This window comes from Varroa destructor, unplaced genomic scaffold (genome assembly GCF_002443255.2).
Source record: "Varroa destructor unplaced genomic scaffold, Vdes_3.0 BEIS01000003.1, whole genome shotgun sequence".
Taxonomy (NCBI): domain Eukaryota; kingdom Metazoa; phylum Arthropoda; class Arachnida; order Mesostigmata; family Varroidae; genus Varroa; species Varroa destructor.
Genome location: NW_019211456.1, coordinates 40,891,744 through 40,914,303, shown reverse-complemented (window position 1 = coordinate 40,914,303; position 22,560 = coordinate 40,891,744). Strand labels below are relative to the sequence as shown.

Below are 22,560 nucleotides of genomic sequence, written 5' to 3'. Positions count from 1 at the left end.
CAACGGCTTGTTAAGGCGCCCTGCAACGAATATATCCTTGTCCTAGAAAAAACTCAGTGTAACGAAGTACAGCTGGATTTATGCCCTAGCACAAACACAGACCACCTGCAACAAATTACGGAAAACATTTAATCATTAGAACTGCTAGTGTAGATAATCGACACCTACATGCATGCAAGGAAAAACTACAAGGTTGCTTTTCGAAAATCAACGAGAAGTGCTGAAAGGAGAACCCTTAAGAAATGTAGGAAAACATCATGGCCACCCCTGTAAGGTTATTAGAACAAACACTTAGAAAAAAGTCATATGAATAACCGACAGAGGAACAAAAGAGGGGTCTAATAATTAAACTTTTGCCAGGCCATAGTGGACTTGACCCCAGCCAGAAACAGATGAAATAAAAAGACATGCCTCCTGTGACAACTGATAAAATGCGGTCAGCTGATAAACGCTTAAAGCTTAAAGAAAAGGCACCGAAGCCAAATGGACTCTCTAGAATTGTCATCAAAACACGTTTAACAGTTTTTTAGACTAGCAACCACTATAATCACGCAAATAATTCCGGACGGCGTGTTTCTATAGCCTTAAAAACGAAACAGTCGTGGTCATTCTCAGAGGAAATAGTTCATACCATTTGACTCGCCTACTATAATCGCTAGCAAAAAACTTCCAGACTCCAGAACCTTAGGGAGAGGAATATTTTTTCAGTTAGCTAATACAATTTTAAATTGCCAGTACTATCGGCGATTGAGCCGGGTCTTTCAAAGCGCCCGAAATGCGGAAAAAACAACTCAGGGGTGTCTAAAGAGACAAAGTGTTCCTCAGTACACGGTACGCTATCGAAGCAGTCGGGCAGTAGCGAATCAAAACACTGCCGAAGTCTTGCCTTAAAATCTAGCGTCCGACGGAGTCCTATGGCTAGTGAACTTTCCGGTGGAGTTGGATTTGACCGCATATGCGGATGACCTTGCGATAACGAGACGGGTATGTAGAGCGAAGAACTGGGGACCCATATTAACAGTCACTACGCCAGCAGTTTCTGTGTTGGCGAGAGCTATCCTGCGAAGCTAAGAAAAATAGCTTTATGGAAGTAAGCAGGCTTGAAAATCAGGCAAAACAGACTTCCGTAAGATGAAGGCGATGCTAACGTGTCGCATCCAGGGTAGAAGGATTCCAACCCCCGTTTTTTGTCAGAAATCTAGCTGAGACTGTGCGGTGAGAAACACTGACGTGAGCCCAGCTCATTAGCTCGGTGGCACACGCCACTCCCTTTTGCCGCTCCGTAATATTATTAACGAAAGATACGAGCTGGCTGGCTGGCTGGCTGGTAGTGAAACACAATAGAGGAATTGGTGCATAATAATTTCGGGCCAAACCAAATTCAGTATTAAGTTAACTCCTCACACGGTCCACGCGAAAGTACCCTATCGTTATGAATCAGTCATACGTAGTTATAACTCGGCCCATGTTTACAAGGAAAATAGAAATGTCTAGTCTCATTCAGCCGTACCTATCTCCTTCCGCTTATCAGGATCTATTTTGAAGTCAGATAAATCGTCTCATAGCCAAACTTACCGAAGGTCACGCCGAATCTGCAAGATGCGACGGCAAGTATTGAAAAGCAAACCCTTCAATTGATAAAAAATAGTCGTAATTCCATACATAAATATTCGTTGATTTTAAGATTCCAAAATAAATTAGTTACAAGTGTGAAATCGGTACCATTGCTCATGTATCGGAAGTTACTTATAGAGCCTCTGTTCATAAGAGAAATTTTCATTTTAAACGAACTTTTCACAGAACTCAAAAGCCAACGTAGATGGCAAACTATGCAAAGATTTGTTATTGGCTGAGAGTGAAAATCTGAAATGCCACCCGCTTCTTATCTTTATACTAATTTGTCGATCAAGCCGGTGGACACTTATAATTGAACGGAAATTCATGTTGCTGGCCAGTCTACAGCGAAAGAGAAAAGATTGTTACTGATGAAAACAGCATATCTTTTTTTTTAACTTCTATACGTCTCTGTGTATAGATAAAATGAGAGGAAACATGAAAGAACCTGATTCCAATGGCACGCTTGCGCTGTCCGTTGTCGCCGTGGTCAATTACAGAACGTACACGTCTACCACGTTTCTATTGTTGCCGTTAAATCCAGTTGACCCATTGTTCATCCGAATCGTCTAAAAGCCGTGTTGTCAAACGGGATTAAATCTTCACTAACGACACGTGTGCGTCGAACCTTAATGTAGCTTCGCTTTGCCTGCTGCTACAATTTAAAATAGGGCATCTGTTAAAAGTATCGGTGGTGCACACTCAGGAGATGCATGTCCTCTCGCGATTACTGTTTGATGTCGGTATTGGACGAAACGACAAGGACACGACAAGCTTTATGAGTAGCAACAGTCTTAACTTGCTTCTCGCGCGATAGCAGCAACTACTCAGATATTAGGGCTTTCATCATGATACTCAATCTATTTGCGGGTTACGTACATTTCCCTCAATGGAGCTGCCCAAGCGCCACTCAGAAACCCACGTATGAACGACATGATTTTACCTGGCCGTAACATATATTTTTTTTCATTGTTAAAACGCATTTGTCTTACTACGCAATTAATGGATATCTCAGCCTATCGTTATTTGACTAAGTTGAAGCCGCGAAGTAGGTACGGGCAGAGAACTACCGTCTAACGGATTTGAACCGCAGAAAACAATGCCGTAACGTTTCTAAATATGAATTAAATAATAACCCAATAGCTGATCGATATAGATGTATCAATCGTCATAGCAACCAGCGGCTGATCTTCGAATTTGTTGAAATAACGCAATTTAGCGTTTTCTTTCGCACACCCGAATCTACGCTATAAAGATAGAAATATTCATTGTTCTTTGTTCGAATCCATAGCTTTTGAATCCGTCTTTTCTCATCCGTGACCGGTGCGGTGCTGTCGGTGCTGCCAGTAAATTGCACATAAAGTTTACAAAGATGTCAAACGTTTTTGTTTAAATGTAACAAATTTATAATAATTTGTATAACTTAACAAACTAAGTTCGTTTAAATTTAAGTTTGTTAAGAAATTTTAATTCACATTTGCTAAGGATAAACCATTATTATAATTTCATTATCCGATATATAGATAATTTGTTGCCAATAAGATATTTTCTATTGAAAACTCGCTTGAACATAGCTTTAAATTCTATTCAATTAACAGCGTTATCACAGTCAGGCTAGCGATCGTAAACAAGAATTTCATTGCCTTCAGTGGCCTTCAACGAAACTACCTATTGCTTCGAAAGCCTAGTGGTGTTCAGGTTTGTCATCGTAATACGCAAAGTATGTTGACACAGAATCCATGAGTTTTAATGTCAAAAAAGTTCGTTAACAGAAATTGATTAAAAGCAAAAAATGCGTGATGTCAACTTCGATAACTTGTGTTATCGTTATGTAGTAGACGCTACGGATACATTCTAGGACTGGGTCAAAAACGACTGCTGCTTCTATAATAATGAGTTTTCATCATTTGTTGTTCCCTGATTTGTGATACCCGTAACTACCTGGAAATTTTTAACCTAGTCGGGCATCGCGTTCATTATAAAGCAAAAACAGCTTTCGCATAATAGCCGAGGAGCACTCTTACATTGCTAAGTATTCACACTAGAGCTGAAACGTTCTCTAGATCACTTTAAAAAAAGTCGTTTAAAATAGCGTCTTGGCCTGACCCCGATGCGTCTTCGTCGCTGTTTAAATCTAAAAGTTTTCAGTTAGGTGGGTCATTCAACACTAAACAGAATTTGCTCAGCTGCGATATTTCGTTCGATACCCGTGATATTTGAATATAAAATACATTGAATTGGTCAATATCTTCATTCCATCGACGTGCACTCAATAGAAAAAAGTCTCTACCCTTGGGGCATCTTTTCAGATATATTTTTATATATTATCCTACATAAGAATCACTATACTTAAGTTAGTTGTACTTGTAATAACAACAACGCTTTGCCAAGTTACGATCTTGTTTTCTATACACCCGTCTCACTAGGGCTCTATACGTGTGCGTGTACCTGCCTGCCCGTTCGTCCACTTTTTAACCTTTAGGTTATAACAGCTTCACGCAATATTGACTTAAGCGATAACGAAAGAACCATGAGTAACTTGATCGAATGATGACGATGATCATAATGACGGTAATGTTGATTGTGATTATGCTACTTCTAGTGCTATCAAAGGTCGTTGTCCACTCGGATGTCGCTAATGCGTTTCTTTAGGTGCCAATGGCCACCGCAATTCCCCGCTCAAGCAAACGGTGAAATGATAGAATATGGTTCGTTTCATTAACGGCCGGCACGATGATATTGACGGTGAAAGGAACGGGTTGCGTCAAGCGGTCACAATGCCGCCAAGAAATTAAGCGCGCTTTTTCTCCTTTGCTGGAATCGCGGGATGGCGACTACTATATGTGACAGCTGGCGTCAGCGGCCATCTAGCTACCAGTGCCATTGCTAGGACTTCTATTTTGACTAAAACATCGCATTGCCAGACACTATCGCCACCGACTTCGAGCCGTTGCCCCTATAGCTAGGACGGCAGTATTACTGCACATCGGCTGTAGTGACTTCTTGCTCCTGTTCCGCAGAGGCATACGGTATCACCTGTTCGAAGAACGGAGATACTCGAAATAATGATATTTTACCACACCATTTCATCATCGTCATCGGTAACAGCAGTCTGTCTGTGCTAAATGCTCTTATTTGTTTGCCCTGTCCTCAGACAGCGTCCCAGCATTTACTCTGTAGAATTCCGTTTGCGGCAAGGAATTTTCTATTATTTCTTTTATTATATAAGAAGGCATTTCCATTGGTTGTATCAGAAGCGCAATCAGTGACGACAACGTTGACTTGACCCAGCCAATTTGAACGCTTTGGACGATTGGAGAAAATCGCGTAAATGAACGTCACTTGACGCCGCAGTAGAGCGCGGCGTAGGTGGAACACAAATGTTTATTCGTGTGCGACTACGTATCTACTGTAGACGACGCTACTACGTTTTATCAGCCGGCAATGGGAATCAACAAGACAAAACGATTAGTTTAGCAACCATTTAAGATCGGCTTGAAAAGTCCACGGTCATGCCGCATATAATTTTTACTTTGTATCGCTTGTACCGGAGTCGTTAAGTGCTCAGAAGGTAAGCCATGTTGCAATTGGTGGTAAGTATTGCGCGTGTAACGCCAGGCTCTGATGACATTTGTAAGTATTACCTTCTCATGCAACTTGTATATCCATGTTCATTTTGCTTGAGTATTGTCTAGTATAGGTATGAGAGAAACAACAGCCGCATACTAGACTTAACCCAGCACATGTTTGTTATACCTTTCATAAGGTTTATTCAGACAATAAAGAACCAATGAACTGACACGGCAGCCCCCCCATTTCTCATCTCTGAAGTGATGTTGGCCTTGAGAACCTGCCGTCAGCCGCTTTCTCAGTGGCTGGCCACATCGTAACTTCCCTAATCCGTCCATGCTCGAAGTGCGCTACTTACATTCGGTAACGAACAAACCGTTGTCATTGCATTGTGATCGTGGCTGCCTTGCCACTGCATTTGTCATATATCCGTACTAACACTTAACTACACAAGTTCACTGTAGCAAACTAGCTGAAGTCAGCGCGGTATGTACTGATTTTTTATAGCGATTTCTGCAGTGGATAACTGTGTGTTGAATACTGCAAAAAAAAAACCGAACTTCGATTAGATGGCCTTTGCTGTTCATCTTGAAAAACAAGCGAGCTTGCCCGGATGCAAAACATTCTCAGTCCCTACATCGATTCAACTTCTATGCTGCACGTTAACAGACTCGTGCAGATCTTCGTTGAAGAAACCGATGGCGATGATAATGATAATGCCATAAACGAGTGAGCAAAGGATTTGGTTCTACTAAAGCAATGCTACACGCTGGGTGACCAGGAGTCCACTTTCAGCTGACCAAAGGGTTTTATGCGACTATAACTGCTTTACAATGTGCGTAAGAAGAGTAACAGCAATGTCCATTGTTGGGACGGTAGGCCCATTGCAGGTCACAACCAACGCATACAGATCATACATACGATACTGGACAACTAATTCGAATCGTTTGGTTCCAAACAGTTTGTCTATGCCCCCGTCAGTTTCTATATGGGAGCGCCGGCGACTAATGGTTGCCAGCCACAATAACTATCCTGTATGGAGTTTTATTCTAATCAAAGCAAGCGCTTGCAATACAAACATCACAGCGCTTACATATTACTGTTATAAGTTGAGCTCTACCAATCTTTAATGCTCTCTATGTATAAACATGTCAACAGCAAAAAACTTCCGACTTCAGAACCATCAAGCCCGAAACGTGAACTTAAAAGGCAAATGATGTTGACGAATATCTTCACAGCAAAACTTTCTTTGATAGAACTTCGAGAGAATTTTACCGGGTGGCTGACGTATCCTAACAACAGAAGAGTCACCGTCAGATTAGCCGTATATTCATCTACACAGATTCCTACAGGCTTTGCATGTATTCTGCTACAAGCCTATGATTTCAACTTGCAATGAGGACACAGTAGTGCTAGCACCAATATCATTTATTCGAACAGCACTTTGTTTTTATAGAGCAGTAGCGACGAAAAAAACTAGGATTATTAGTGTAGGCTAGTATATATATATATATATATATATAAACTTACAATCATATATAGATAGGCCCACAACTACGAGATTGATTCGCCTCGTCTTTATGTAATAGCTAGCTTCTTATCTTCCTATTATGAGCTATATTTGTAGTGTCCAAGCTTATCGCACCTATGCTTAGAGCATCGATAGTTCATCCATGCATTAATTAATGTTATAAAGTATTCTGCTGAAAGCTGAAGGCTGCTTTGATTCGAGTGATGCAAGTTTGACATGCCCGCAGAGTTGGCATTCTTCGGCACTGTTTGTTACGAGTCGTTCGTGACGAAGATGCTGATGAGGATGGCAATGTTCATGATATTGATAAGAAGGACACTCGTTTGCAACTGGCGACAAAGTAAGCCACTACAGATAAAAACGGGTGTTCAGGCTATAGAGAGTCGCCATTATAGACAGCCAGCCGTTGGGCATACATAGGTCTGCCCGATTTTTCGATCCTCGTTATTGGCTTGGACTCTGTGTTGATTCGTCAGCAGCCGTCGAATTATCTGTTTGCTTTTCATTGTACCAACACGCGGTGACGCTGTCAACTATGAAATATAGACAGAAAACATCGTGACGGCACAAAAGGGAAAAGCCCAGAATGAAGAACTCAGTCATCTATTAATGCTGTACGAACGTTCGTACACTTCTTCAGCTAGTTGTTATGCTTCGCCTCACCAGATCTTTGTTTTCAGATCAGTTTTCCGACAATAAACTTTGAGGCATGCTGCTCAAAATGTCGCCAACTTTTGGTCATCGATTGAGTCGATCGGATTCAATAATAACAATTTTTAATAACTAAAACCTGACTACTATCGTGTCACATAGCATGCATAAGGGGATTTGGTACATGGGTTTTTAAATAATCACGATTCTGGATGACGGTGTATTATAAATAACTCATTACTGGGCAGGTTACGCTTGCCCACTCGATTTTAACAGGAAAAATTCTTAAAAATAGGAAAAACTAGGGTCAACCGTCAGTAAATATCTATAAGCCTGCTGCTTTTAGGCTGGAATGGTGTATTACAATTGACGTGTGTTTAAAAACCTAACGATGCTGGTCTAACATTCATAAAGAATACATGAAAATATTATTCAATATAAAAAGTGTTACACAGAACATGAAATCATTTCCAGCGTATTGCAGCCTAGCGAGCCACCTAAACAAGTGTCTTTTCGGTCGTTGAGAGGCTATTACACTTTGCAGAACGCTTTTGAAGCAATAAACGTATTGATTAATAATTAAAAAAAAAAAAAAAAGACACTAAAAAAGTGCGTCCTAATTTAGCGCTAGGAAAAATACTAACTAACTGAAACGAACCGTTGATCCTGCAAAGGCTCAACGTACCCATATGTCACGCGGCCAGAAGTGTAATCTGCAACAGCCCGAGTTTCGTAGAATCTCTCAAAGTATCTGGTTTTATGACTATGCTAATGGCCTCGCTCATGATTTATAATTTATCATTTACTTTTTGACCACTATGTGAGGATGTCTTTATCGAGACATTCAAGAGAGCGCGCAAGACACATGGTGGTCGGACACACAATAATGTGCGTTCGGTAAATTCATCCGTAAAGATCAGAATCAGAGTAAGGCCTACGTATTGGCACATAATCGATCATTGCGTAAATAATGGTATGGCATCCTTTAGATTCTTAACAGCCGGCGGGTAAGAACTGGACAACGTCCATAGATAATTCTGTTTATCTAATTACAGATGCTGCTCATATAATGAAGCGATCGATTGAACCCATTTGCCAACTAAGTCATCATGATATGAATCATGCCAGACCGTCTAGCCAACCTAATACTTTGTTTCAAATTTGATTGCTCTACACATAAGATAGGCTTGAAAGATTGGTGCGGTTTCATGTCTGGTCACGCGTTGGAAAATACAAAAAAAAAGGGGTAAGCTGGCCTCTGTCAGTTGCGACCAACGATAAACTAATGGCGCTAGTGGTGATTCGGATGCGGTATACTAGTAAATGTCTATGGCAAATTGAGGCTAAATTAGCGAACAAATCGAACCGAAGGGATGAAAATGATTTATTGGAAAGCAATGACATCTCCCAACAAAGAATATATTTTGCATCGGTTAAGCGCTTCAAAAGAAATGGTGCGTTTGGCAGGACACGTTTTACTTCTCCTATGGCATCAATGAGTGAAAAAAAGCCAATACCAGTTAGATCGTCTGGTAACTAATTTGTTTGTAACTAAAAAGCAAATAGTAATAATAATATAATAAACAAATAACAGTAACAGCGTGCGTACAACCCACAATTTTTAACATGATTCATAGCTTATTAAGCCACAATGTCATAGCTTATTACTCTGGGAACAATGCGTACTCGAAACGTTCTATTTAGACTTTCAACTCAGCCGACGGAATCATATCAACGATCTTCATGTTTGCCAGTTGGAAAGCACAGAAGTCGGCTTAGAAATATTCAAATGCTTTGAAATGTACAGAAGATAGAAGCACCAATTTGTCCGTTGCAAAGAGGACACGTCCTTAAATAAACGCACAAATGTTCTTTAAAGTTCACACTTTTCGAATTTTGTCCGAGTTTGTTGCGTACCACACATTAAACACAAATCAACTACAGGTTTTCGGCTTCATGGTGAAGCAGTTACATGTAGGGGGCAGTAAACCTAAAGGTACTGCGGCACACACGAGCAGTCATATCAACTTTGCGATAGTTAGCTATATACCTACCTGGTTGGTTCCACGAACAGTCAATCCACTCCACTGTGTTAGGCCAGTCGAGATATGATGCGCGGCATATTTTGGTAGCGGTTTCAACGAGGAACGCCCTAAAACTTGATACTGATCTTACACGATTACCGTAACACCCATTCCCGTACCGCAAACGAAAAGGCTTTGTAGCGATAGGACGTCGTTGATTTAGATACTTGTCCTGCATCCGCAATAGCTCCTATGCAATTGTAGCAAATAGCAAACGAGCTCTGTTCCCGTTCTAGTGTTCGTCTGACGTAAAAATGTCATTTAAGAAGCTCGCTTACTTGGTCAACGGCATCACTAAAAGGATTTATGGAAATGTAAACTTAAAAACACCATACGATTCGGGCAGGTAATGCCGTTACTGTCATAGTTGTTGTTTCTGTTCTGGTGACATACCAGCATATCCTTCTATATTCCAACAGACGCGCTCGCGTCAACGGCAAACCTGTCAGCTGATATTTGACTTTTTTGTATAAATACGAAATATCGCGCTGATATAATTATTAACAGATCTATGTTTTGTTTAAGTAGAGTCAAAATACGAGGTATTCGAGTGATTTCTTCGAGAAATGTCTTCCAGGAAACGTACAACCACATAGAATAGCTAGATTAGAGGGATTTTTTTTTGTAAAACTAATCCAGCTTTTCACCTATCGTAAATCGCATTGTATAACGCAGACATTAGTTGCTGCTCATTAGACAACAATAATGTAAATTTAAAGTTATAACAACAAAAAGATGAAACGTTACACATTGTGGCAAGTTTTTCCTTTGCTCTTAAGCTACAGTGCGTGCAAAATCGCAGAGTAGATCACGAAAGACGTAGGCAGTCGAAATCAAAATGACCATTAGTTAACTAGCAGCTGCCTTACTCGCATCCGGCATCGTGAGACACACTATGGATGTTCCCTTTCTATCTGGCAGACGTATTTTACTTCATTCCAATATAATAGTTCTAATTATAGCTAAAACGGTGGCTTGAAGGTCCCAATCTAGCTCTGAGCGCTGTCGCCGCTGACCAGAACCGAACCAGTGATTCCAATAATAAGCGGATGATCGGGCTTGTTATCAAAGCATCATTTGATACCCTTTGCTAATCGCTCTTACAAAATAAGCTTCACATGGGTCCTTAGCTTAATGCTATATGTCCTACTTTATTGCGAGACGGACATGGTAGTAGTTAACGCTGTCTGACTCAGTGGACACCATCAAGGATAGAACAATATAATTGTAACTTAACAAGCACGATTCTGCAATCAACTGCAGTGACATTTCATACAACGACGTTGCAGTACGCCGACCGACCACGTAGGTATCAAGTTGTTATTTCACTTACTTAAAAAAAAACTCTTACCCAGCATGTCCCAGTTTTGACAGAAACAAATTATGGCTTATATTGTGTATATAGATATAATATTGATCAATTCAATTTCGCGCATGGTTAATCCTGTGCAACTACCCTCGTCGGAACACTCCGCACTGCTGTAATTTGGCAAAAGAGGGCAATGCACCATAGACTAGTGAGGATCATCACGTAATTTCTTGTAGAGAGGTAAATACGTGCGCTTACTTGTTGGTTCATCAACAAGACATGTTTCTTAAACTCATCATTTATGCAGATACATTTACGCTGTATGCTACGCGTCTAGCTAAGTACGATCTATTGTTACCTGCGTCTAGTTACCAAACGAGAAGTTTGACGACAAAATAACGGCTGCCTCTAACTTCTTAATAGTAAATACGATATTTTACAGTTATTTGCTAACTGAATACGATACATAAGTGTATTTTTTAGGAAAAAAACATATTCACAGCAATCTGACCACTATAGTTGTGCGGCCTTGTTTGCGCAATTATGTTATGAATAGAACCGAATCCTGGATCTTTATCTTCCAGTTCCACAAAGATTAATATTTGGAATTTACTGGAGTATAGCATTATAGCAACAAACAACAAACAGCTTCAGCACTTCAGATCTTCTTCGCATATGGCTTGGCTTTTACTTTTGTTAGTCATATGCTAACGTATCGTGCTGCTTTGCTAGAGCGACTGTCTATCGCTTCCCACGAAAAAGAGTCGACTTCCTTCTAAGGGATGGATTCATTAAGTTGGTCGTGCCCGCCTTTTCACCACCCCTGTTTATTCTCGGCGAGCTGAAAGTGCACTAGGCACCTTTCACGAACCTATCATTTCTATGAAATATACGTTATATCGCCTACATAAATCAGATCTAATATTTATATAGAATCAATATCAATTAGCGGTTGTTACTAAGACCTATTCGGTTTCGACTATTTAATTCTGAATAATCTCGGGCCAAGGACTACCAAGGGTTTCAAAGTACCGGTTTTTCGCTCACTTCAATCAGATCAGCAGCAATGTCGAGCATAAAAATGACAAGTAGAAAACAGAAGCTGATATAGCGCTAACAGTTTTGACCGTTTACATGTTGAGCACAGCACATCACCGGTTGGAGGAATTACGCTGAACGCCATGTGAAGTCACACACTAATTGTTTACCGTAAACACGTTAGACTGGTATGAAACAGCATTGCCTATACCCCACTATAAACTGGAACTATGTTTAGAAAGCCCGTTCGAATGAGCCCCTGAGCGAGAATGATTTCGATCACAGTTCGCTCACTTCCCTGATTAGTCAACGTTTCGCTTTTGATTGACTTCTGCAAATATGTCTACTACAACGAGCTGAAACAACGTCAACATAGCACGATACAGTTGTACTTCTATACTTTTAATTGCATGTAATACGGTATTATCGCTTGGACACAGACGCTGATAACGAACTTCCATGCATGTTTACGCTGAACCGCTGCGACGCTTTATGACTAATTAGATTATTTTTAGCAAGTACGACGACGATGGAAGCGACAAAGGAGGTAACGGTGTAATTCTTGAAAATAGAGTGCCCAAAACCCGGGAACAACTGCAACGGGCTGTTTGTCGTAACGAGAATGTGTTTATTTGTAACTTCTAGCATCGGTTCTCTTTAGACCAAAACAACGAACTCGTCGTGGCAAACGACCTATTCGGAATTTCTGCGAGGATCAGCCATTACCTGGTCATTTCGTATTACACTAGCCAACACTGACGCGGGAAATTTTATTTTTGCTTCAAATAGACGGTCTACATTATTTTCCATTTCCATGCAGCTTCTAAAAAGCTTCCATAAGGGAAACCGAAAGATCCTTAATGGGACCGAAGTTTAAAGGGCTCCAGAAATTCGCAAGCAGTTCAAAAAGCTATTGTTAATACGGCTAAATTTTCGATACGGACATTAAAGGCAAAATGGAGAATATCAATTGGCAACTTGGTCGTCTAAATAAAATTCGCTGGTTAGTCTTTTTGAAATTTTCTGCGCTTTTTTACCTGTTTCGAATGTCGTTTTTGAAATTTTTGAGCTGTCATCGGCCCAAGTATCATTTTGGTTTTAATTTTTTCTGTATATACCGTACTTGAATAGCACCTTCTTATATATATATATATATATATATATATATAATTACCAGTAAAAACTGGATTGCAAACTAGAAAATGTTTTGAAACTAAATAGTAATTCAGGTCTTGATTGAAGCTTACAATAGTTCTATCGAACAGTCGTGATTGCAGGCAGAATATTCCGTCGGAACGCCTATTTTTGTTCAGGGACAGCGCTAAAAATGACAGAATTCCCATTCCAGATACGACGAACATTGACACGTAATTACTTAGGTTGTTTTCGTATAGCTATAAGATAACCATAGAGTAAGTGAAAAGATCGTAACTGCCGAAAAATGTGTTAATTCAGGTCACTGGCATATTGGAAAAACATTTCCTTTCATTTATCTTTCAACATGTCGAACCACGTCTTGAACCACCCTTGTTACTTGCAGAATATAATATAATGATGACAATTTCCGTTGACTCACGGACAAATCACAACTCCTTTATTTTTAATATAATTAATTCTGCCATCGGGGGATCATTTAAAGTTTACCATGTAAATTTATTTTTTATAGTGATAGCAGCAGGACCCTATCACCATCCGCAGGCCTATTCAAGATTCGAGACAGGTTCTCTACAGTGTAATTGATAACTTTCCGCCGCAATGGTCTTCCTTTGATTTAGCACATCGAGAGGGTTACACACACGCTATAAAAACATACTGATAACTGATAAATAGGTAATCAAATAGGCAGCTGATTCATTTACTAAAGAGCGAGAGAAAAGGAACAACGTTTATTAGTCGGCGCGGTCCGCCGGACAACGTAAAAGGAAGAACATTTGTGTTACGCACCACATTGGTGTGCTGATCTATACGGCCTGTTAATAGTTGTAGCTCATTTAGATTTACATATAAATAAAATGCGGAATACAAAAGGAACGGTTAGACGCTATCTAGAAGCAATTCCGAACGGTACTAGTGTATAGTAAACAAAGAAGCCATTATAGATAACGTCGAACATTATTTTACTGTTTAAACCACAGGCAGGAATAAGCATGTGTTTAGTCAGTAGTGCCAGGTTCCGATAATGATTGTAGCTTCTTTAATACTAGCTCGCGACTAGCTAAGAACTTTTCCTAAGAAGTGATGTTGATTCCTTGCATAATTACAAGCATTATAGGCTTAGCAACGAATAAAATTAGGCCAACATTTTCGTTACACTTGCATGTATATGGCTGGATGCACGTACTATTCTACATACGGTTCCTAGGGCTTCTGACTACGGCATCATTTATTGCTATAAAGTAAGTGGTTCGTCATAAATCACAAAACACTCCGATTCCCCAGCTCCGTCCACTAAAACTTGTACGGATAGATCCCTGTCGCACACCATTAATCATTTTCAAAATGTAAAATGTTTGTCCGTATACAACGCATCGAGCACTCCGTGTTATCTCTCACTTCGGAACGACCTGCAGTATTTAACAGGTTGTAATCAGCTTAGCTTGCTATCATTGATGATGTAGTAAAGCACGACCGAAACACTGATTTTTTTTTTGTCAAGGAGAAGACAAGATGCTTTTCTACTGAACATTTTTGGGAACGCTTTCAAGGACTATTTTAACGCTATATAACTAAGCTATAAATATCCAAGACATTGCTTTGGTAAGGTATACCCGATACAAGCAGAAAAAACAACCCCGTCACTGATGGATGGCCTGTTTTAACTCCATGTTAGCTCGCTCAGAAACGTAAACTACTGCTGCCGATCATAGGCGGTTCGTATTTCCAGACAAAGGCCGACCATTGTATTAGCTGAAATCCACAGCAAAACTGTTCGCCACTGATATGAGACATATTGTTGTGCTTGTAGAATTTGCCGGTTAAAAAAATTTCTGAAGAAACTACAATGTCTATAATAATAATAATAATAATAATATTGTCTGACATCGGAATAGATAATCTTTTGTTTTGTCTCTGCAGGCTTTCTCTAGCCATGAAATGAAGAAGCGGCTATTAGTAGTGGTGGTCGTCGTCAACAAATGGACAAAAAAAAGGATCACCGATGCTGCTGCGTCATCAATGATGACGAAATCAGGGTTCCAAGATAGGATTTGAGAGGGAAAAAACCGACACGTAAAATGAACGAGCAGATGGACAACAATGAGCCGAGAAAGAAGCACGATCAAAACATATTCTGCAAACTAATAAATACAACGACAACAACAATGACGTAAGCACAAGCAAATGAACAGGCCGCGCATTGTGTACATCGTGTCCATCGTAAGCACTAACCACTATTGCGCTGCAATGCAACATAATCAGCCGTAGTAACATTACCGAAAGGTTGCTTAACCACGACGTCGGCAACGGCTAGAAAAAACAAACATCCAAGCCATGATAATAACCGAGTTAGCGCTGAAACGTATAGCCGGAGTCAGCGCTAGGAACGACAAAACAGGCTGACTTGTAAGCAGCAGACAGACAGCCAGTCAGGGGACGCTCCGGTCCAGTGAGAACTTCTTTCTCTCATTCGCTCACCATTGATTACGCGTCCCTCATGGCATTCAGGTCATCGAATGGCGAGACATTTGAAGGCAAAGCGAAAGGGTTAGCATTAGCATCGTCGTCGTCATTTGTGTCGTTGCGGAACTGGCCTCATCTCCACTCGATATCGACCTCTGGCGGCGCAGTTACAAAGTACCGACGTAGGTAAAGTGCCAATGACACTTAAGCGACAAAAATAAGTATAATTGATATTTCAACTAACGTTGCCGTGCTCAAGACGACAATGTCCAGGATGGGACTAAAAACTATAAACGATGGTTGTAATTGGATGTTAGTTGATCGCGTGAGAAGCTTCGACAAAGCAACTAGCGTTTATCAAGTGATTTTGTAAGTCAACGATTGAGCGTGTATTGATGGTAAGCCGTTCACGTTAGCGGATGCTAATGCGACAGAGTAAAGGTAGCGCCATTCTTCACACCTAAGAATTACAACTGGGCTTCACGAAGACGCCCAGAGAGCCCACAAAAATACCAATAAACGAGCGCAGAAGCATGTTTCTGCGTTGTTTTCGTTTCGGGTCCTCATTATAAAGCCAATGGAAACGTTTACTATGCCTGTTCTTTTTCGTTTAAATGGTGGAAGGTTTAAGCCGACCAATTGAGCATCGCTAAGCTTATTGCAATATTCTCCAGCTAATCATTATTCAACGGTGTGTTCACAGGATATACGTTAAAAAAGAATAGAAAACGGACATTATAGTAGATGCCAATTCTCACATGTTTATCTTGCTTACATTTAAGTAAAATAGTATACATCTAGCCAAAGCGTTACGACCAATGGCAAGGTGTACAGATCGCCGCATTTACCACGCTTACGACTTTTTCTATGTATGTATGTACTTGGATAAAGTACTCATAGAGTAAAATTGAATTCTCTAATCAGTAAAATTTTGATCCATGGGGCCCTGCGAGACGCATAATACTCTTATGGACAACGGTCGCCGCAGATGTAAAAATGATATGTAATACTGTATCAGAACACCGCCCACGTACCAAATGGCTTTCCTTTCTTTAACTAAAGTGATGCAGCCATCATCGAACTACAAAGTCGGAGTCGCGCGAATCAAAAACATATAAAAAAACAGTTCTTTCTGTCGTTGCACCTTAATTGCTGCTGCTGCTGCTTACCAGAATGGAAATAGTCATCTAGCTAATTACTATAAATGCTTATACCATTTTTTATGCGCGCCGCGGTAGAATATGACAGGATCGTGAATTCTGTAAAACGATAAATGATGTTCAATCTGAAGAATACCAAAAAATCCAATTGGGTGATCGCGTATTTTCAATTCTGTCAGACGTGGTGCAAAGCTGCAAGTGGCTACCATGAACTTGTCAACAGTTCATGGTAGCCATTTGCATAACATGGTAGCAGATAAGGGTACGCCTTGACATATACATTTGTAATTAACAACAAACAATTCCGCCAGCCGCTTGACCTGGCTACGACAGTATAATATGACTACAGCTCTAACAAAAACGTTTTTTTTTTCAGTGAGTAATCATTTTCTAAAGACTGCATGAGTCGCGATTCGGTACTGCGCACGTACATATTTATACTTACGTGCCCATTTTTCTGTATGTGTACATGCCAGTCATAATAATAATAGTAACAACAACTGTCATTGTTTTGTATCTGCTATTAACACAAATTATGGTTGCAAAACGAAATAATTTCATCTTATGGGACTAAAAGCAGAGCGGGGGGAGAAGGAAGGGCTTCATGTGATGATGTTACAACGATGTTGAAAGCTACGTCGATGGCGGGCAACGGGCCTTTGGTCGGGACTCCTCTCAGCAAAATCTTCCTGAAGGGCCGTTGTTTGGCGCTAAACTGTTGTTGCTACTGCTGCGGTTGTTATAGTGGGTGCATCATGTTACTGCAGCTGTCGTCTTGCCGTGGCAGTGACGAATGGCCGCGTAAGAAGGGCTATGACCGCCCCTCGAAGGTACCTGATACATTGGGCATGCATTTGTTATAGCCGATGTGCGGCACTGCATAACGTCAAATCGTCGATGGCATCTCTGAGTACCCGAAGCATAAAAATTGGTGGTAACATCTCAGAGATAACACCTTTCTAGACTGATTGTTTGTCGCCTAATACTAACGTCGTAGCGGCACGCTTTTTCATCGAAGAATAACGAAGGCGAATTATATACGTTCGCGTTGTGGGTGTGACAGCTTCGATCGGTGTCACTCGCTACGGAACTAGTCATACCGATAGTTGCTCCGAGCAAATACATGTATACACGAAGTATTTACTTAGAGCTAATATGTACAATCATTTGTTGGTCTTGTAGCAATAGCACCTGAAGATGATTGGTATGAATCCCTTTTGCCAATGAATGAAAACCAGCGACGAGAGCGCCGGTGCCTAATGAGCTGACTACGCATGCTGTCTGGTTCCGCTACAAATCACGAGTTTTCAGTTACAAGACCAGCAGCAGTAAGAGAAGCAGTAGCAATAATCTTCAGTGTTTGTTTTTTTAAGTCAGCGTATGTATGACTCTTAAATTTGAGATTTGTTGATTAAGACTTTGTTAGACCAGATCCGTTTTTTATTACGGTTTATCCTTTATAAGACGTCATATATGTCACCCCAATGGGCGGGTCGGTTAGATCTTTTATGTTTATGTCTAATGAATTTGATAAATTTACTGTCGATTGTTCGGGAAAATATTGCTATCGTAAGTAAGTCATTTCATGGAAGAACAACTAAGCATGGACACAGATAACAAGGGCATACCTTTCGATTAATCGATACGTCCACCTTCCTTCTTTTTATCCTCTCGAAGACACCAAATGTTCTCTTTTTCGATGCCACGACAATTTCCTCCGCTATCGTCTGGTCGTGTTAATCCTCCATAATGTAGACACTTCGCACATTACGTTTTTGGCATACTACTATTTTATACGACCAACTATCCAGCCACATAATACCGTAAAATTGTTTCTGTCAGTGATCCCACTGTACACCATGCATATCAGAGCCTCATACTGATTCTCATACTTTTAAAGACGAGAGCAGACCCATCATCGAGATATCGACGGAGCGGCTGATGCACCAGCGGAAAAAGTAGGTTAAGTATCCTCGGAGGTGTATAGCACAATCCTTTCGCGAACGGATACCTTTTTTCGTCGAGTCCTGTTGACGCTCACCGAACTCTTATTCGGCCGCTGCCAATTTCACGTGTGTTACTGCGATATTGTATCGTAAGCATATGAAGCGAGAAACTCTTCGCAGCTGAATCTGTAAATCGAGCTATTCGCATAAAGTTTCACCGAACGTATTCTGCTCGCAACTGTCAATATCCTAAGCTAAGCGTTGCCTTCGTTCTTCACCTTTCTACATTTAAAATCTCAGACAGTAGCTATTTTTGCTCTTTACGCTAATCCAACTGCGATTCTACCGTGCTACTATCTGTAGCTCTGTTTTAACTGCCGTCGCTGTCTCCTCGTAGACAATCGTATCCGGAACACTTGTAGTACTGCAACTGCTATGGGTAGTGCTGGTGAATTTCCTCTCAGTGCCCGCTGCTTGACGACAACCCGTAGTCGCCGCCGTCGTCGTCCCGATGGCAGGACAGACAGCGCACCAGCACACCATTAGCGGCGGCGATACTACGCGGACGACACGACGACAGCGCACACGAACCGCCTGCCGCGACACCAGCAGCGAGAGCCCGACAGGCGGAGGGGCAGACTTGCTGCAAACATTCCTCAGTTCGTCAAGGTGCAGCAGACACCACTCGTTTGCTCCCTTGCAGCCGCGGATACTATTGCCGGTCGTACCACTGTTGTCGCTATTACTAGTAGTAATGATGCTGATATTGCCGCTCCTCGGTGATGACCTGCCACAGCGCAACGTTGCTGCTGGTGCCGTTCGAAGCACCGAGGGAAGGGCCGGGTAGTTGAAGAGGACGTCGACAGATGGCGCTAACTGCATGTTTTCAGCGTTGAGGGCGCCAAAATTCAACGATATGTCAATAAACGCATGCTTAGTAAAGCGCGCACCATTTTTTTCCGCTAGTCTATAGTGATCGGCATCTATTTGGTGCTGTTGTTGTAGTGTTATCAAGGGGGGAATCTCGTTCACTCACTTCTGAAGTTATCACATCGTGGACAGCAATGGAAGTTCTGCCATGGCATAAGTAATTTGCTCATAAAAGTTTGAGGCTTTTGGTTGGTTATTTTTATTGGGAAGGGCATAAGAAGATTTGGCTGTTCGACGTGCATACAGAGTGCCCGAGGCACTACGTAAGCCTATAGAAAGCGAAGAAACATTAGGCAGATTTGAAACTCTCCTGATTTGTTTTATAAGTGCACGTTTAGCTAGTAATATGTATGCATAAAAACAAAAAAAAAGAGAAAGATCCACACAAAAGCTGGCACAGAAGAAGCCAAACTTTGGTGAACGCTGTAAAGGGTTAGTGGCGATTTCAGGCAAACTTAGAGATTTTCCGAGTCAACGTCTTCTGAACTTATTGTTTTGAAAATGTACTTGACGTCTATATATATATAGGTCAATGGAAAGAGAGAACTCACTAAAGATTGTTGTCTTTATCATGATACACAAACTAGTTCTATATGTATGCAAATATGTACGACGTGCGAAATCTAAGGCAGTTCTTTGTTGTCTAACGGAGACCTGATTAGTTTTAGTAGCAGCATTTGTAGCCATATCCCAACTGGACAAGCAGGGATCATCTGCCTTTTTTATAAGGCGCGAATAATCTAAAATTTGAAGTCATACTAAATAGGGTAAATAAAACTAGAATATATATGGTACAGTACGTTCGTTTCTATGGCCATATATGTATATATATATATATATATATAACCATGGAAACATTGAACGATTTGAAAGCAACATTAGATTTTTCTCTATCAAAACATAACATTGTTAATTCATTTCTTTACAAAAGGCTGCGCAATAAATGTATATTTCAACATTTCTATTTAGTAATATAATTTTATCATAATGAGCATGGAATCATTGGAGGAACCAGGTTCTTTGTTTGTAACTATGGCTCGAAATATTAACTGTATAGTGTGTTAAGCAATTGCCCTTATAGTAGCCAGCAAAATAAATTTTATGAACGAATTAATGTTTTCATTCTAGTTAGGACACGAAGAGCACCTTTTTAGTTATTGACTTAATTTTACTAGATTTTTAATAGAATACTTCAGATTCAACTTCAATGCTTGTTTGTAAGCTAGTAAAGGCGTAAGGTTATCTGCAGTAAACTAGGTTTCACCCAGCATCAGTTCTTGTTGCGACAGGCAGACGGGGATACGTATAGCACGTACTGAGTGCACCATATACGCTCATACGACTTTTCAACCAGCATTGGAAGTTGTCAGTGCAAACCAGCCCAGCGCCAATTTCGTATGTACCGTTGCTCGTTTTGTTCTTTCGTTAGTGTTCGCACATAACGGGTATCGCTTCTAATGAATCGTTATATTTTGACCGTTGTAGCTATTTAAATTGTATTAGTTCATACGTTGAAACGTTTTCTGCTATACTAACTAAATTTAATTGCTTAATCTAAAAGTTTACGTGTATGCGTCACCAAAAGTGTTCTCTGGACTCAGGCTGCAAACAGATGTTGAAGTGACAAGCGCAAAAAACCAAGCCGACTTTGTATCTGCAATATAAAGTAATATAACAAAGATGTACGGTACGATCATTCTAAACGATATATTTGTCTCGAACCAGTCAAGTAACTAGCTAGGCAAGCATAATGGTTTAGATTCGCTGGACGATTGGCTCGTGCTCGTCCTAGTTTCGTCTGCCACCACCGTACTGTTGCGATGCTACATGTAAAGAAATGACGCATATGCGTCTGCCAGACCCCCTTGGTAGGAACAACGCGAGTTTATAGACCGTGTAGTTTCTACACGATGCCACGTTCCTTCAGGTGACGTGGAACAACGCACTAACGAGCTGGCCAGCAGAAGACTGCATCATTGTCCTCCAGAATCACTCTGTATGTTAGCGTGTGCTATGAGTCGCGCTAATCCGTAATATCCGCGTACGAAGAAACTTAGAAATTTACCTAGACTTGCAGTCACCCTGTCCAATGGTAAAAGAAGAGCGCAGCTCAGGAGCGTCTAGTAGGTGCTCACAAGACACAACAACTTGCTAGGTTTTACCGCCCTAAATTGGTGCGGCGAAAAGCATTTGCCCATAGAGTTGTTGATCCTAGCGTTATAGTAAAAGCGCTAGTGTTTTTTTGCTCTCTTTCTGCCTCATCAACATCTCTTTCAATTTCAATACATATATATCTAGTTAACAATGCGGTGCAACACAATACCTGTCATCCAGTCTGTTTAAAGCAGATTAAAGACCTTTACTTATTCCGGAAAGACGACCAAGCTGAATTGTCCAGACAACTTTTTACTGGAAAAAACAAAAACATAAGTGATTAATTATTTACGTTACGCTGTAACGAATGCACCGAGCTTCCCAATTTGATTATTTTTTAAATCTTAATTTGTTAGCTCACCGTTGGGCCTATAAGATGAATTTTATTTTTATTAGCAAAGAGAAAATTACTCTGTTTTTTTACTAATTTGTTTTAGCGATCAAATCATCGAATTTTTAATGTTATTAAAATGGATAGTGCTTATTTTATACAAATAGGCCTTACACATCCTCATAAAAATTAATCGTTTTCTAAAGAGAATATTTTCTATGATCGCTAATCTGCGCCTTTTCCGTTTTTCATGTTTGTCCAACTATCGTGTCAATCAGGCCCAATAATGTCCCTCAATAAAATACTAGTGATAACGACAATGTGTTGCGTTAAGGAGCCATTCGATCTGCTGATTCCTCTTGAGGACGGTTAAATTCAAAGAAAAAATTCTTGGGCACGAAGCACACACTAAATTTGTTCCGAAGAAACTGTTTTATAGAATTTGCATACAAGCTTCAAAGTACTCAGTGCTTGTGCCGATAGATAGCGTACGGCAGAAGTGAAATGTGTTGTGTGTGTTAGGCGAACGGAAGGGGAAGTACGAAGTTTTCTTTAGAACGAATTGTTAAGATTATATTATCAGTTTCCTTATCATTATCCGTGTAAATTGTCAGTAAAGCGCAA

General features: G+C 40.5%; 1 protein-coding gene across 7 annotated transcripts in view; it reads right to left on the bottom strand.

Moving 5' to 3' along the window:
* The window catches only part of kst (spectrin beta chain, non-erythrocytic 5 kst), a 77,085-nt gene that overhangs the window by 53,528 nt on the left and 997 nt on the right, over nt 1-22,560 (bottom strand). For 2 of the 7 annotated variants that reach the window (XM_022799793.2, XM_022799794.2), the window contains exon 1: nt 9,421-9,643. The exons of 1 other annotated variant lie outside the window; for it this stretch is intronic. In XM_022799793.2, the coding sequence (XP_022655528.1) occupies nt 9,421-9,628 (208 nt within the window). In that variant the 5' untranslated portion in view covers nt 9,629-9,643. Of the gene's footprint in view, nt 1-2,062; nt 2,217-9,052; nt 9,378-9,420; nt 9,644-18,203; nt 19,303-21,774; nt 21,861-22,560 lie in introns of those variants that run through there. 4 more of the 7 variants (XM_022799796.2, XM_086983572.1, XM_086983574.1 and 1 more) reach the window with 4 other exon arrangements.